This window comes from Cotesia glomerata, linkage group LG6 (genome assembly GCF_020080835.1).
Source record: "Cotesia glomerata isolate CgM1 linkage group LG6, MPM_Cglom_v2.3, whole genome shotgun sequence".
In the NCBI taxonomy this organism is placed as follows: domain Eukaryota; kingdom Metazoa; phylum Arthropoda; class Insecta; order Hymenoptera; family Braconidae; genus Cotesia; species Cotesia glomerata.
Window position 1 is genome coordinate 24,326,535 of NC_058163.1, and position 18,130 is coordinate 24,344,664.

General features: G+C 27.3%; 1 protein-coding gene across 4 annotated transcripts in view; it reads right to left on the reverse strand.

Moving 5' to 3' along the window:
* LOC123266460 (LIM domain only protein 3-like) overlaps positions 1-18,130 on the reverse strand; it is a 161,217-nt gene that overhangs the window by 69,214 nt on the left and 73,873 nt on the right. For 3 of the 4 annotated variants that reach the window (XM_044730697.1, XM_044730700.1, XM_044730698.1), the window contains exons 1-4: positions 10,042-10,494; positions 4,522-4,624; positions 2,772-2,909; positions 1,973-2,098 (exon numbers count right to left, since the gene is read on the reverse strand). In XM_044730697.1, the coding sequence (XP_044586632.1) occupies positions 1,973-2,098; positions 2,772-2,909; positions 4,522-4,624; positions 10,042-10,225 (551 nt within the window). In that variant the 5' untranslated portion in view covers positions 10,226-10,494. Of the gene's footprint in view, positions 1-1,972; positions 2,099-2,771; positions 2,910-4,521; positions 4,625-10,041; positions 10,495-18,130 lie in introns of those variants that run through there. The other variant, XM_044730701.1, reaches the window with a different exon arrangement.

Sequence of the window (18,130 nt, forward strand, 5' to 3'; positions counted from 1 at the left end):
TTTTTTTATCAGTTATTTAAGTAGTTAAAAAATAATTAATATCAAAAATTTTTTGATAGAATTTTATATTTTTCATTTTCTCACAAATCTCTCTTAACTGGAATTTATTATCTGTCGATACTTTATATTAATTTGTAAAAAAAGTAGTTGTTATTTTATTGGACAGTTAAAGTTCAAGTTTCATACATAGTACTTGTGCATATAATGATAATACACAATGTAACATGAAACTTACCGAAATGTCCGGCATGAGTGGGTTTTAACAGAGATCCTTATCGCAGACACGAGCCATTGGTTTGAGGTTGAAGATTAACTAAAGCTTAAAGGGTCGTGGAGGAACGAGAAGAGGTGTATTGGTAGCAGTTGACCGCTGCAAGGCAAAAGGAAACGGATATGGCTGTTGAGTCACGCGATCGCGAGCTTGCGAGGCGAGCATAAAACACCTGAGTTGGTTAATCGCGGTTAAGTCCAGTGCAATGGAGCCGATACATCTTTTCGTTTTAATTTCTCGTGGACTCCAAATTGGAGAAAATTTATGGGTCGGTCGTTGAATTTTATTACAGAGTCACTATTTTTATTGTTTAATAATTTTAGTCATTATTTTTATTGTTTAATAATTTTTATATTATTAAAAAAATTATTTAGAAAAAATATATGACACTTGACAATTTTTTAATAATAAATTTAAACCCAGAAAATTAATTAAAAAAAATTGCATTTATAATTTTTAGAGATGAAATTTTTTAAATAATTTTTTTTTGCTGTGATTTATTTGTTAAAAAAATTATAAAAATTATTAGAGGTCTTCTTTCATTATTTTTATTGAAAAATTGTTTATATTATTCTTCAAGATTATGAAAAATAAAATAATTAAAATTTTTTATAATTTAATTATAAAATTATCACCTTTAAAATTTTTTTCAATGTTTTATTTTCGACAAATTTAATAAAAAAAATTAAAAATTCTATAAAAAATATTTTAAAATTAAAATTTTTTATAATTTATTTATAAAAAAATAAATGATTAAAAAACTAAAACAATTAAAATTTTTTATAATTTATTTACAAAATTTTCACCTTTGAAATTTTTTTTCAATGTTTTATTTTCGACAAATTTATTAAAAAAAAATTTTTAATTTTAAAAAAAATATTTTAAAGTTAAAAAATAAAATTTTTTATAAATTATTTACAAAATTGTCACCTTTAAAATTTTTTATCAATATTTTATTTTCGACAAATTTATTAAAAATTCTATCAAAAATATTTTTAAGTCAAAAAATAAAAAAGTTTGGAAAATCCAAAAGTGCACGCCTCATAACGCTCATTAATTTTTTAAGAAAAAAATTAACTGTGTAATTTATTAAAAAAAAAAAAAAAATTATAATGAAGTAATTTCTTACAAAGTATTTTTTATTTTTTTTTTAAATATCGGCGCCGTTTTTCTTGTCATATGCGCACGCAATCTTAAAAAATCTAGCTTGATCAAGTGGCGCCATAGTTTTCACGTGACAAATAAGAAAGTTCGTTTGGATTTGTACGGTTGTATCGTAGTGAATTTCAATAAAAATTCAATTAAAAAAAAAAATACGTCAGCTAGGCCACTGATATGAAATACGGACCCAGTTCATCGAATTCTTAAACTAATAAAAAAGGTCCGGTCTTGAAATATCAATTTGTTCGGGAGTAATCGTTGGTACATCCAAAATGGGGTGACATCCGGACGTCCACGTAAAATTTTTTTCAAAACGTTTTTTTTTTCAAAATAGCAACATGAAATGATTTTAGAAAGTAAGAGATGGTTTAATTTAAGTGTTTTTTCGGTGTTCATCTACTTATATCATTGTATAAGTGTAATATGGTTGCGTTAGAGGCATTTAAAGATCACAAAATTGCTTGACCTTGATGAGTCGAGTATAAAGCACAACCTCACGCGCTTCGCGCTCTGAGGCGTGCAATTATTAAAAAAACGTACCTATGATTACATTGTTGACAAGCAAAACATTCGAGATGATAAACATTTGTCCTGGCTCTCATAACCATTTCGAAGGCTGGTATGTCTTTCGAACACGCTGCGCAGTATCCGGTGTTACCAAACAACCTGAAATAAATATAAAAAAAAAAAAAAACAAATTAAAACAACAATAACAATAGCGGCTAATAAAAGAAAAGAAATAACCATCAAGTGATTAAATTTAACGTGTATGTATATATGTAGATTGTGATACCAGGAAGCCATTGAATCAATAAATACCGACTTGAAACGACATAGAGACAGCAACACTAATGTCCTCCTCAAATATTGGGCCATTAATAAAGGCCTTAGTTTCAATAGCTCGGAACTTGTACAATAGCACCTGTGTGTTTGTAAAACTCCCTCGGGAGGCTGTAATCTCAACACGGTTTATTTACTCACTTTTACCCTGTGCTCTCTTCCGCACTAAGCACCCACCCTCGAGTCGACATTAACTCATTCGCTTGCTTTCAATCGGAATTCACCCTATATTATGTACTGTACTATGTATTATGTATTATATATTACATATATCATTTGACGTATTTGATATGACGTTTGCTTCTCGTTTCGAGGTTTTATTAAATAAAGGAAACTCATCTGTGAAATTCGATTTGTAATATCTTCTTGTCCTTATTGGCTCTCAAATTATATTTAAATTTGTATTCATATTTGTGTATCAATGTTTCGATGGTATTATTATATTATAATAATACTTATAGAGTTCTATTGATGTTGTATTAAAAATTCTGGACAGTACCTGAGATAATCGCGCTTGCAGAGGATCAAGTTGGCTTTTGTGTAGAGGGTCGAACCCAGTTCTCCGAGTCTGCAGTTACAGCACCCGCACTTTAAACAATCTTCGTGCCAAAGCATGTCCAGTGCTTTTAATAAATATCTGAAATTCAGAAATATATTTTTTAAGGATGGTAATTTTTTTTTTTGCCCTCCGGGCGGAAAGTGACAACTTTTGTCCCGCTGCGCTAAACTAAGTTGCCGCTTTCCGCCTTCGTCGGACAAAAAAATAGTATACACTCCACGGGAAGTAAATAAGAAAGCCTCAGATCACATGTTTGTTGACCTCGGCTTCGCCTCGGCCAACAATTACATGTGATCTGAGACATTTCTTACTTTACTTCCCTAGGTGTGTAATATACTATTTTAAATGTCTGAAATTTATTAATTAAAATAAATTTTTTTGATCATTTTAAATGCTATAAATAAATTTTAGAAATAATTAATAATATTTACACTGAGAAAAAATTTAAAAAAAAAAATTTTTTTTTTAAAATTCTTATTTCTTCAAAGATACATTTTTTTTCTTTAAAATTAATTTTTTTTCGTCAAGAAAATTTATTTTAGAAAAGAAAATTTTATTTTTATGTATAAGAAATAATTATCAAGCGATAAATTTCCAATTTAATATAAATGATCCATACATTTATTTTTACCCCCATGAAAAAAAAATACAAAAAAAATATATGTCGATATATATAAAAAATATATTCTAAATATATTAAAAATCTATAAAACATATATAAATATATAAAAAATATGCATAATAAATATATTTTTTATAACTAACTTTTGACCGATTTTCATTTATATTTTATATATTTTAGATATATCTTAAAATAAATAATAAATACATTGCTAAAAATATAGAAAATATATATTTTGAATATATCTAAAATATATTTGAAACATATAAAATATATATGAAAATCGGCCAAAAGTTAGTTATTAAAAATATATTTACTATACATAATTTAAATATTTTTTATAGATTTTTAATATATTTAGAATATATTTTTCGTGTATTTTGACATATATTTTTTTAAAATTTTTTTTTCATGGGAGTACTTAGAAAATTTAAAGTTTGTTACAATAAAGAAATTTTAACTAATTATTAAATTCCTGAAACTTTAAATGCCCGACTTAAATCTCTACTATTGAGAAAATTTTGCAGCAGTTCGCCATCTATCGGATATCATAAACACTAACTATCTTAGTTGTACGATAAATAACTGTCTTATAATTTTTGTAGTTTAAAAATACTTAATTAATGATTACTCATAAATCTGAATCAATTTTAATTAAATAAAAATTAATTTAATTTAAGAGAAAAATTCTTGAACTAAAAAACTAATTTTTAAGATTTTCGTCTCTTGATTTAAATAAATTTTACTCGATTCAAGAATTTTCCGTCTTTATTCAAGACAATATATTTTTTAGAGATAGTTAATTTTTTATGGAAAATTTTTGGAGAACTTTTGAATGATTTATTAGTTTAAAAAATTTATTCCTTTACATTTTTAAATAAATTATTAATAATTGATCTTGCGACAGCAATATTATTTAAAAAATTAATTTTAAAAATACCGTAAAAATTTATATTGTCATTAAAATTATCACACCAAAGTTCTTTTATTAATAATCCATAATTTTTGACATATAAAGACTTTAATTCGCGAATGAATAATTAATAATTAAATATAAATGAAAAATACCTTTCGGTAATAGCTTTTCCACATCCAGCGCAATCTTGAGAAGTAGATCCAATTTTATTGGACTCACTTTTGCTTACGTCCATCGTCATCTCGTACCGATCAACTGTCAAAGATAAATAAAATATTAATGATCAAGCCAGATTCATCTTCATCAAAAGATTGAAAACTTTTATGGTCTGAATAATTAATAGATTGGCTCAATAAATAATCGATGGTATGAAGTTCGGGTGACAACTTTCGACTGGTAAAATTATTTATCAGAGTGATATATGATAAACGTATTAGAGCTTAATATCTGCAAGTGTCGTTGGCGGATAGCTTTTATCAAGTTTCAACGGCAGATGGTTGAATCTCAGTTCTAGTCGGGTTGTCTATGAGTAATTAGAGTTACGGTGCCTGAGAATTTAACCGCGGTTAGTGCCATCTGTGTCCGAGCTCCGAGCCGTGGGTGGTGTCCTGACTGCGGTGGTGGTCAGAGTTTAGAATCGAATTAGTTTGTGACCAACGTACACACACACATATTTTAGTTTCTACATCCATGCGGTGTCCTTCTTCAGACTAGTGTAATGTTCATTTATTATTAAACGTGTTTTAATGTTTTAGCGCTATATATCATTTTCAACTGGATATAAGGTAAAAGCCCCAATTATTGACGCTATAAGAGACAAAGTTATGATTTCATTTTTTTTAAGCAATCAAATATAAATATCGATGAATTTTGTTTGTGGTAATGTCTTCAGTAATGTTTTAACTGATCAATTTCTTTTTTTAAAACGATAATCAGTGATATTTACTAATTAATTTTAAATAATTAAATATATGATCTGGATACACCAATTATTGACGGGTTAAAAAACTGATTGATCTAATTATTGACGTACCGTAACTAAACCCCAATTATTGACGCCCCTACTGCACATGCGTCGAATCATTTGGTTATATTGTTATTTATCAAAAACTTGATATAAAGTAATCAATATTATTAAAGTTAATTAATAATAATTTCTATGAATGAATAATTATTATGAAAAATATAACAATTTATTTAAAAACTTATTTAACACTAAAACACGCCGAGTTATTTGACAGTTAAGGTATTACCCTCGCCAGAGTCGTTTTCTTAGGATTTTTTTAAAACTTTGGCAGGTTAATATCTATATAATTCTGCATCGATTGGCGCAATTTGAGAATTTTTGACCATCTAGTTTCCGAAATATTTAATTTCAAAGTTTGAGTTTTGAACGCTCTTATACATTACGGTATACGGAATATCGAAAAGTTTACCTACAAACATTTTTATATCTTAGAAACTTTTCTTAGGATCTTTTTAAAAAACTAGAGTAACGTTAACTAACAACTAAACAATTTAAAAAAAAAATTCATTGATAATTACCACACAGTTTCAGAGATATTTATTAATGAGTAATGAAAAATTTACCAGACTTTAGCCGAGGAGGGGATACGTTAATAAAGCTGTGGCAACAGCGCAAGTTTTGTGAGCCGCAAAAGAAGTATGAGACGCGCATGCGCTGACAAATTTGAAAAGTTTAATTTACGTTAGGTTTAATATTATAGTTATTAATTTTATTTATTTAAAAAAAATAACAATGATTATTTTATGAAAATAAGTATTTTTCTATATTTATAAAAATTCAAAAAGTTATCAATTTTAATATAATAATATTTATTAATCTTTCATAAGTTATAAAAATAATAGTCAGATGAAAAAATAAAAAAAATACTAAAATTTAAAATCAGTTAATACATCAACATAAAAAAATTAGTTACTGATTTTTCTGAAAAAACAAAACATCATTGTCAATTATTTTTTTTCTATTTGTTATTTGCATTGTTATTTTCATATTTGCTAGAGATTTCTGTCGTTTTTCAAGGACTTTTTTTATGAATCGTCCTTTATAAGTCAATTTTTCAGACATTGTAATTATATTTCTGAATAAATGTATGTAAATAAATAAATAAACGCATGTGTCAAAACAGAGGTTAGTCTACAGTTAGTCCAAAACACTACAGTATAACCACTATAAAATGTCTCAACGCTCACGCAGTGTTGCCAGACTTTTCAAACGATCAGTTTCTCGTTCGTGATTGGCTGAAATAAGTACATAAACAGCAAAAAGTTTTAGGCTTGTCAATAATGACTATCCAGTATGTACCATACACTCTAGCATAAACTTTTGACGACGGAAGTCGCGAGGGTAATACCTTAAAAGCTTTGAATATAATCGCGTATATAACGTATTTAATACTTAAAAAAAAGGCGTCATAGCGCTGTCGACTGGCTGTCAATATGGGATTCACCATAAAAATTATGAACTAGTTATTAACTCCCATTATTTAAATATCATAAAGCATACAATTAATTTCGATTATTTAATTTTATAAATATTTTATATATTGTTAATTAAAAAAAAAAAATAGATCATATAATTACATGAAAAAATTAATTTAAACTCGGCAGTTAAAAAAAAATGCTTTTCTAACCAAAGTTGTTAAGAAAATAGACGCTCGTAAGCTGATTTGATGAACTGGTGGTAACTTTATTTTTTTTTAATAATTAATATTTAATATTTTGAACTGAATGTGATTTTTTTCAATTTTTTAATTAATTAGAATTTAATAAAAATTTATTTGATCGTTATTCTTATTACAGATAATTTAATATATTTAAAAATAATTTAGGGTGTCAATATTTAGACCCCCGTCAATAATTGGGGCTTTTACCTTATTTATTAAAAAAAATTTTATTAATTTTGAGATAAAAAAATATTTATATAAATTTAAGAAGAAAATTATTAATTCACAAGAGAATCATTTTGAAGAATTTAATCCTCTTGATTTAAGTTCTAAGTTAAATTTTACTTCATTAAGAAATTTTTCTGCTTAAGGAGGTATTATAATTTCAGGTTATTTTTGAAGTGCCGTAAAAAAAAGGCAATCAATATTTTTACCATCCATTTTTTTATGAGTTATTTATTAACATTATAAGAATACAGAAAAAAATAAAAAAATAAAAAAAGTTGAAAACTCAAAAAATTAACAGCTGATGAAGTGGGAAGGTCTCAAAAAATTGATACGTGACTATACCCACGATTTCAACCTTCCTAACAATCGGAAACAAAAAAATAAAAAATATTATTAATCTAGAGTAATGTCGCTATAATTGGAACTACGGGAAAGTTGAAAAAAAAATTTTTCACCACTTTTTTTGACTTTTTTGAATTTTTTAAAAATAGTAAAAATTGAAATTTGGAGATGACCGTAGTTCCAACCATTCATCAGCTGCTAATTTTTTGAATTTTCATCTTTTCTCATTTTTTTATTTTTATCTGTATTCTTATAATGTTAATAAATAATTTATAAAAAAATGTATAGTAAAAATATTGATTTTTTTTATGGCACTTCAAAAATTACTTTTTCGGATCAATAAAAGTTTTTTTTTAAGCAAAATTAATTATTTTTTTTTTTTCTCAAGTTTATCTATACTAATTAATGAGATAGTTTTTTCTCTAATGCCCGCTCGAGAAAAATTTTAATCTATGGCCAGATCTAGCTTTGTATGAGAAAAAAAAATTTACTAAGTAATTTTTTATTTTTTTTAGAAATTTGTACAATTAAAATTTTGTATTAAAAAAAATTGGCTTAGTAATTAATTAATTAAAAAAAATAATTCAGATAAGTTTCTTAAAAAAATCAAAGTAATTATTTTTATTTCAGAAGTTAAATATTTTATTTTTTTATTTAGAAAAAAAAACAAGATTTATTAGTCATAAATTTGTTTGTTTTTAATTTTTATTTATTTAAAATAGAAATAAAAATTAATAATGATTGAAATTAATAATATGTATTAATTTAATATGAAATAAAATTTATATAATAAATAAATAATGTTTGAAACTATTTTTTATTAATTAAAAATATTTATAACAATAAAATAAATTATTTTTTTGACAAGAAATAAGTTTTTAAATGCTAAAAAATTTTTCCTTCATTTATTAGTACAGATATTTCATCTCGAATGGTAATAACATGATATGACGCAGAGTGAACTACAATATTAACAAAGTTCCTTGCGGTTTGAATAGGTCTGCTTGGACACAGTATTACTCGTGACGTTAATATCTCCTTGTGGTTAAAACTTCCGAGCAAATACATTCCGGGCCTTTGATCCCTAAATTAAACCATCTCAATAATTTTATCCGACATTCTCATTCTCGTTCTAAAAAATAACTCAAACAAATACAAATACAAGCACATACGAAACGTAAATATAAAATACCTTTTGTACACAGTGCATTTGTCCAAGCCGAATAAAAGATTCAAATTTATATAAAAAATAACCGAAATAGTTTTCAAATAGCCGGAAAATAAATTAAAAATAAACTGAAGAAGGGAGGAATTTCAACGAGTTATTTTCTCCGCGAGGCTAACCGTCGGAATCTGACCACATGAATTCTTGCGGTTCAGGACCCTCTAACTATCTTAATCTATGTTTTAGATATTATTATTATATACATCGTGTGAAAAATTTTAAAAAGCCATATAAAAGTTTTTTTGATTATCCATTGAATTATTTTGATTCAAGATAAAAATTGATGAATCAAGAAAATTATTTTGAAGAGTTTTATTGCCTTAAGGCCACTTTTTAGTATTAAATAAATATTTCTTATTATTGAAAATGATTTGTTTGTATTTAATAAAACTGATATTCATTTATTAAATATTAATAAATCTTTTTAAATATTAAAAAAAATTTTTAACGACTAGAAAATAGTCTCTAATAAATGATTTGTTAAATATTAACAAATATTTTTAAATATAAACAAATCCTTCTACCAGTAAAGCATGACAAAATATTTTTCAATTTAAGAATTTTTTTTTTAATTCTAGAATTCTGTTGTTAAAACAAGTCCACTATTTTTTTAATGTGAGCTTAAAACTAAAGAGAAAAATTTTTTTTTCTAAAGCCAGAAAGGCCAAAAATTTTCTTAAAATCAAAAAGGTGTATATTTTGAGAATGTTTTTTTTTTTAAATTAGTAATTCAAAAAATTTTTTTTCTTAATATTGACATTTTGAACGATTTTGAGTTTAATGGCAAAAAAAATTTTTTTTACGCCTTTTTAACATTTTTCACTCAATATTACGATACTTTGTTACAAATTTCTATTAAATTATTATAAATTTTAATTAAAAAATTAATTATTTCACTACTGAAAAATTTAAAAACTATCTTGTAAATGATTAATACTAAAAATTTTATTCTAAAATAATTTTATTGGATCAAAAATATTTCTCTTGAATGAAGTAATTTTTTTTTTAGATATTAAATGAATAAAATAACTAAAAGTTTATTTCTGGACTTGTGAGCGTGTAATTTTATCAGCAGAAGCGACGGAAGAATCTTATTTATCAAACTGACAAAAGGGGTAGAAGAATTCTCATTACCCGTCAATGGGAGTCATTACTCAGTACAAAGCGGGAGAAAGTTGTGGTGACAGTACCTACAAGCTGAAGTTGAGGCAGAATAGAATGGATGCAGAAGAGAGGAGACAAGATGAGTCTGTAATTGTGCGTTATACGGAGCGAATCTACAGATGGACGTGTGTGTACGGAATGACATGTCCGAGCACACGGAAGTGATTCGCATCGCTGGGAATTCGTCCATTGGCCACGTGATCCGATCATCCACGGACTCTGATCTTCAAAGCAACGATAATTCGATTAGCTACTCTGCGCGTTCATCAACCGCTAACCACTGTATACTCTATACTGTGTAGTATTCCCAGTCAGCCAATATGTACTTGTCCTGCTAGTTGTATTCGCTCTTACTGTGTCTGTCTACATCGACACAAATTGCTCCACATGTGTGTGAAGAACACACTATCGTCGCAATAATCGCAGCCAACCCTTCGATCTCTTACATTCACAATTATTAATTAATATTGTGACAATTTTTTTATTTTTGAAAATTATCTATATTATTAAGAGAATAGATATATAATTACGAAAAGACCTTATATATCGTGAACTATTGATATTTTTAAAGACACAAGCTCACCCCGACATTACACTCATCGAGACCTTTCATTTGAGTACCCACATCAATTTTTCATATATTTATATATATATATATATATATATATATATATATATATATATATATATATATGCATATATATATATATATATATATATATATATATGCATATATATATATATATATATATATATATATATATATATATATATATATATATATATATATATATATGTAACATATATAAATATATGAAAAATTGATGTGGGTACTTAAATGAAAGCTCTTGATGAGTATAACATCGGGATGAGCTTATATTTTTAAAAATGTCAATAATTAAGAACTGACATCGCTATCTTGTCAACTACTGACATTTTTGAAGATATAAGCTCACCTTGACATTAAACTCATTAAGACCTTTCATTTAAGTACCCACATCATATCAATTTTTCATATATTTATATATATTATATATATATATATATATATATATATATATATATATATATATATATATATATATATATATATGAAAATGCATGTGGGTATTCAAATGAAAGCTCTTGATGAGTGTAACATCAGGATGAGCTTATATATTTAAAAACGTCAATAGTTAAGAAAGTACAGTGCAATTTAACAAAAGTCATTATTTAATAAAGCAAAATTTTATTTATTTATAGTTTACAAGTCACGGCAGTCACATAGTGACTGCAAGGTTGCTAGTTTACGATAAGCAATTATTGGGAGACAATGGTATTTTTTTTTTTACCTCCCGATAACTAAATTCTTTAAAACAATTACAATTGAAATATTTATGTTAGTGGTTAAAAATAATCAAACAACACACAATTATTTAGATTTCTTCAACATAAAATACAATAACTTTTAAAAATAATCTCAAGACTCAATATTAAATGTCAACTAGGAGCTGAACTTTTTAAATATCATAAAAATAGCCATCAATTATTCGTTGAATTATTTAAATTAATATTATTCAACCTTTAATCGACAAGTAAATTTTCAGGCATCTATTTTAAATAAGATCATCAATTAGGTCATTTTAAAATTAACTTTCAATGCGTTTTATATTTAATTAAAATTTTTAAGTTCATTGTAAATATTAATGTGTAAATTTTAATTGACTCATCTATAATTATATATTTGTACATATTTTCTTTAAAAATATTTTTTGAGTAAACTAGACGAAATAATCGTGCACATACTAAATATTAATATTTATAAATAATCTTAATGTTAAATATTAAGGTTATTAACAATATTAATATTAAGATTATTATAAATATTAATGTCATATTTTATTAATATTTATTAATAATCTAATTGATTTTTAGATGAGAAAAATTTTTTTTAATTTACGTTTTTTCGCATAAATAAAAATTTTTCTGAAATAAAATTAGAAAATTTGTTTATTAGAACATCAATTAATAATAAGAAAAAAAATACTAATTTTTTGTGCGCGGCATGATGGCCGAGCGGACTAATAAAGTCATTATCCTCATAGTTCGTTCGTGCATCATGTCGTGAGGCGAGGGTTCGAGCCCCGACGGTTGTTCTAATAGTTTCAACACCAACCGTCGGGAGTCGCTCCGGTAGCTGAACTGTACTGGCATGGGTTTTCTCTGTGGTTTCCCCATCGCCACTATTCCAACAACCCATAGAAAGGGGTGAGGAATAGGGTAAATGCAGTACAGAAATTATATGTGCGAAAATTATATGTTGATTATAAAAAGTGGAGAACATGTTGATAATAAAAAAGTGGAGAACATGTTGATTATAAAAAGAGTGGAGAGTATGTTGATAATAAAAAAGGGTTGAAAAATTGTGTTGATAATATAGAGCGGATGGTAACCTTGTAAAAACCAGAAAACGGTAAAGTCACTTGGCGTGACTTTTTTACAGTGAAACTGTTTTTGTTCGGATTTAAGTATTTTTTGTAATTATAATGAAAATTTACAATTGGTACCAACTTAAATCTCGTGTTGACTGGATTTTTTTACTGCAAACTATCCCCTTGAAGCTACAGTTTATGTAGATGTAATTCCAGTGCACCCTGGCGGCCGTAAATGTAAGCTGTGAATTACTTTTTTTAACTGTAGGTGCTTATCTATAGGAGGATTACTATACATTTTTATTTTATCTAGTCTGTGGCGCTGACCTTTCTCCATAAAAAAAAAGTCAGGATCGAAATTTGTGAGCGAGCTATAGTATGTGCTGATAAAATTTAATAATTTCAAGTAAATAAATTGTTATAAGTGAATATAATTAATTAATACGGTGAAATAAATTATGAATTACTGTTATGATAAACAAATTGGGTAAAAAAAGTACCGCAGAATTAAATAAAATTTCGCAGCCTCAAAAAACCGTTCTGCTTATAGTAAACATAGTCGGTAGTATGGCGCTCCGTTTACAACGGATTTGAACGGAACTTGACGCCAGATTCTACCGAATCTGTGAATTTTATTCTGATTTATAAATATCTAATTAGATTTAGAAGTTAATCAATCAAGTTTTTTTTCAATCAAATTTAAATTATTTGATTTGATTCATAATTTTATAAAAAGATTTTTTGTGTATAAACAACTGCATCGTATTTAAAAAATAAAAGACTTTGAATAATTCCAAAAATAATTATCATATTTTTGAGCTTAATATTTAATCTAAATCTTGCCAAAAATTAAAAAGAAATAATTTAAATTCCTAATAATTAAAATAAAGCTTATAACGTGAAATTCAAATTAAAAGGAGTCAAAATATTATCGACCCGATAGGAGACAAAAAGTGAAGGTCTTAATCTTAGACGGTGGTGGTACCGTTGCAGCGCCGGCTCGGTGCATTTGCAAGCTCCGCCCCTTGGACCAGAGTTGGTACCACCTCCAGGTCCTATCATCTCGAAGAAATATTCTAGGACACTGGATACAGGATATCTGAAGCTCTACGTCGACGCCTATATCCTTACATGCAGCGCACCACAATGGAGGCACACCAATAATAATAATAATAATAATAATCACAACAAAAAGCTGCATGGAAGTGAAATTCCATGTATATAATGCAAACAATTTCTATTTTATCTTTGTAAATAATAAACTGTTATCTATATCTGGAGAGCTTTTTTATCCCCATCCTGTCTCAGCATTAGTATCAGCGGGATCCGGGCGAAGTAGGTTCATTAATTAACAACGAGCGCATTAAGCTGGGCATTAATATACTCGGGGTCCGGTGTTTTGTTTTATCCCGCAGGAAGGAAGGACTGCTGCGATATAAATACTGTACCAGCATAAAAGTATAACGGAGATGGAGATGTAACAGTATTATCTCGCTGAACGGAAAGGAAGGGAGAAAAAGACACAGGAGGAATGAAATGAGGAGGAGAAGGGGAAGGGTGGTTTTTCCCGGTACGTCGCGACGGAAACTCAAGTGAGTTTAATCCTTAGTCTTATCCCAATGAGGGTTGTGAGATGTTTAAATTCACGGAATCGCTCCCACTTTAAAGCTACGATTCCGAGCTAGCCACTTTCTAGAAATTAACAAGATAACACCGATAACGAGTCCTTTTATTCTACTCCCTATTAAGCTTCTGATTTTACTTATTATTATTATCATTAATTCGTGGCTCTGGGTGTTGGTTGGAAGCCGATTTATTTGGAAATTTGTATCTGTCTAATATTGTACTCGATTTTGTGTCACAATTTAAAGAAAATTTGGCGGATTTATTGAAATATTAGTCATTGGAAATCATTATTAAAATTTAAAACATTTTAGATCCAAGATTTTAAAAGACAACCGGTTATTTTGCTTCAACAATTTCTTGCTATTAATTTTGACTTCTTGGCTCAAGAGATCTTTATCTTCGGTCGATAACTATTGTCACTTGATTAAAGAGAATATTATCTTAAGTCGATACAGAAAATTCAAAAACCAACAACAATTATCTAAAACTAAAAATAATTTCGTTTTCTTTCAAGAATTCTAGATTTTTGGTTAAAGATAAAGTTTCTTCATTCGAAATACCAAAAAAATCTTTTAGAAAAATAAAATTTTAACTTCAACATATTCTGAAAAGTATTTAAGAATTTTTTGATGGTGCAGAGAGTAGCAGAAATCCGAGAATTTGTTGGTTCTAACGGAACTTTTGAAACAGGTCGGTAAAATCTTGGACCGACGTTACCGCGTGTCTTGATCCAATAGAAATTCTTAGGCGAAGTATCAATATATCTTGTTTGAAAACAGTAAAGTGCTTCGTTAGAATAAAATTATTCTGGATTGTTATCTTTCTAATATTGTGCTCGATTTTGTGTCACAATTTGAAGAAAATTTTGCGTATTTATTGAAATATCAGTCATTGGAAATCATTATTAAAATTTAAAACATTTTAGATCCAAGATTTTAAAAGACAACCGGTTGTTTTGCTTCAACAATTTCTTGCTTTTAATTCTGGCTTCTTGGCTCAAGAGATCTTTATCTTCGGTCGATAACTATTGTCACTTGATTAAAGAGAATATTATCTTAAGTCGATACAGAAAATTCAAAAACCAACAACAATTATCTAAAACTAAAAATAATTTCGTTTTCTTTCAAGAATTCTAGATTTTTGGTTAAAGATAAAGTTTCTTCATTCGAAATACCAAAAAAATCTTTTAGAAAAATAAAATTTTAACTTTAACATATTCTAAGAAGTATTTAAGAATTTTTTGATGGTGCAGAGAGTAGCAGAAAACCGAGAATTTGTTGGTTCTAACGGAACTTTTGAAACAGGTCGGTAAAATCTTGGACCGACGTTATCGCGTGTCTTGATTCAATAGAAATTCTTGGGCGAAGTATTAATATACCTTGTTTGAAAACAATAAATTGCTTCGTTAGAATAAAATTCTTCTGGATTGGGTCTTGTAATTATTATCAATGAAATAAAATTATAATTAATTGCTAAGTCTTAAAAGGTTCAAAATAAACAGAACATTTAATTAAAAAAACTGTCAAAAATAAATTTAACAAAAATTCTTACAGTCCTCCCAAATATTGCACTTGATATTTTGCACGCCTCATAAGCGAAGCGTTGAGGTAGTGCTCTACTCTCGATATTTCAAAAAAAGCAGTTTCCTCGAAACTGAAATTGAGTTTTTTTTATTTATATCGCACTTACAGGTTAATATGAGTGTACTAATATTAAGTAAAATAATTTTTCAGGCACATAAAATATATTTCAATAACAATTAATTTGCTTAACATAGTAAATAATAACATTAAAAATAATCTTTTCTAGACGTCCGTGTGTCTGTGTTTAGGGATTGGTGTATCTGGCAGGGAAATTGCTCGAAAAAATGATCGTACCGGAATAATTTTTTTTTTATTATCTAAAGTAACACGCTAAGGACTTTCTCAATTAATATGAGCGTTCAATTCACTGTCATTAAATTATTATTTATAAAAAACTAATATATGACTGTGTATTTTTTTGTATATCTATCTATAAATTTTATTATAGTATTTTTTTTTTCTCATCTTAGAATTATGGCGCCACTCAACCATAGCAGAGTTTTCTGTTTTTTATTATTTTGCTTTTTATATTTTATTTTAATCAATTTTATTGTGAAAAATGAGATCATGAGGCGTGGTTCAATTGTATAAATTTAATAAAAATTTTTACAGTCCTGCCAAATATTGCACTTGATATTTTTCAAACATTTAATCCAGAAAAACAAGCTCTGCTGATGCAAAGGGTGTCTCTAATATAGACGAGTGATATGAAAGAGAAGCTCGGGTAAATTCGTCTGCCGGCGGAACAACCCGTCGTCTTTGCTATCGGACTGAAACGATTTATCATCGACGACGTTTTCCATAGGAATATTGAATACGACAAGATAATCTCTTCAAGAGACATCCCTTTGCCTCTCTCTCTCTCTTTTCTCGATCAATTTTACGAACACGGGGAGATGAAAAGCAACACAAACGTGCTTAATGTACCGCGAGGCTCCGATAAGCTGCCTCAGAGATGTAACCTGCGGTTTTTTTGGTAAATTTGTATCACACATAACTAGATAACTACATAAGCACCCACATCCTAGCTCTATATAAGTCTATTAAATCTTTAAATGCTCTCTAGTGTTATTTTATTATTTTTTGGTAAAGTCATAAACAGAGAAAGCGCCGATGACGTTATCAATAATTCATCAGTAAATAATATCTAGCCAGAAGGAGCTAATAAAAATAAAGGTAATTTTGGAGGCCGTTTGTTTAACACATTTTGATATTGAGCGAACCCCGTGGATTTATCACAACGTTACGCCGAAAGTTGGAAACTCTAAGGCGCTAAAGGATATTTATACAGTTTGGATCCACGTACGAGGATCATTCTAATGGTTTTATTATACCGATGCCGGCTTTGTCGGACGGTAGCAAGAATCCTGGGATTCTCGAGATTTTATATACAATACAGAATACAATATTATGTGTTATGTGTTATAAATATGTGGTTATGTGTGATGAAGTGGATTTTACCAGGTTTTATTTCTGGTGATTTATTTTTGCAAGGAAATCACACCAAGTGCTTCTTCGGTTAAGGTACACTGAAAAAGAAATTTACTTGAATTCAGTTAATAATTATGAAGAAATTCATCTTCTTGATTTGATTAGAAAAATTCTTAAATTAAGACTTTTTTTTTGGAAGTATAAATTTTACTTGATTCAAAATGAAACTCTTTCAAATTACATTCTTGGTTAAAGAGTTTTTCTTTTGATTCATTTAATTTTTTTTTCATTGTTTGAAAAAATAAATATTTTTAATGGCAAAAAATTAATTTGTTGGAAATTTTAAATAATTTCATTTCTTAGCTGAAGAAATAAAACTTCTTACAGTAAATTTTTTTTTTTAAAAAAAAGCTTTTATTTATTCATTTAGTTTAAATGCCAAGGCAATGATCAATGACAAATGATACAAAATAACAAGTAAAAAGTACATTTAAGAATATTAACAGTTCTACATAGATAAATTGACAAAGTTAGGATTATAACTAATCGACCAAAGCATATGATTTTAAATTTGAATAACGAAATCAACTAATTTCAATCAAGAAGAATGAAGTGAATAAAAATGAACAAGAATTTGTAGTTTTAATAATAAATGTCAGACTTAGGTTTGAATTTAAATTTAAAATTTAAGGCACTGCAGATAGCACCAATTTTAATAATTCGGATTATCATCAGTTCTCTTTTAGCTCAAGATTACGGAAAAATTCATAGGCATCTGTCTTGAAAGTGCCAATGCTAAGTGTATTGATGACATCAGGTGGTAATTCTTGCCAAAGACAGATTGATGAAATTAGGAATGAATGTTCATGGGAGATAGTTGAAAAATTTGGGATTTTTAATGAAAATTCTCAAGTCTGAGTAAAATTGTTACTTTTCAGATCAAATTTTTTCCTAACAAGAAAGTTACGGAGAGAAAAATTTTGATTTCTTTAACTTAAAAATAAATTGGTTAAAAATCTAATTTCTTGTTACAAAAATGGCTATATTTCTCGAAAAAAATTTTT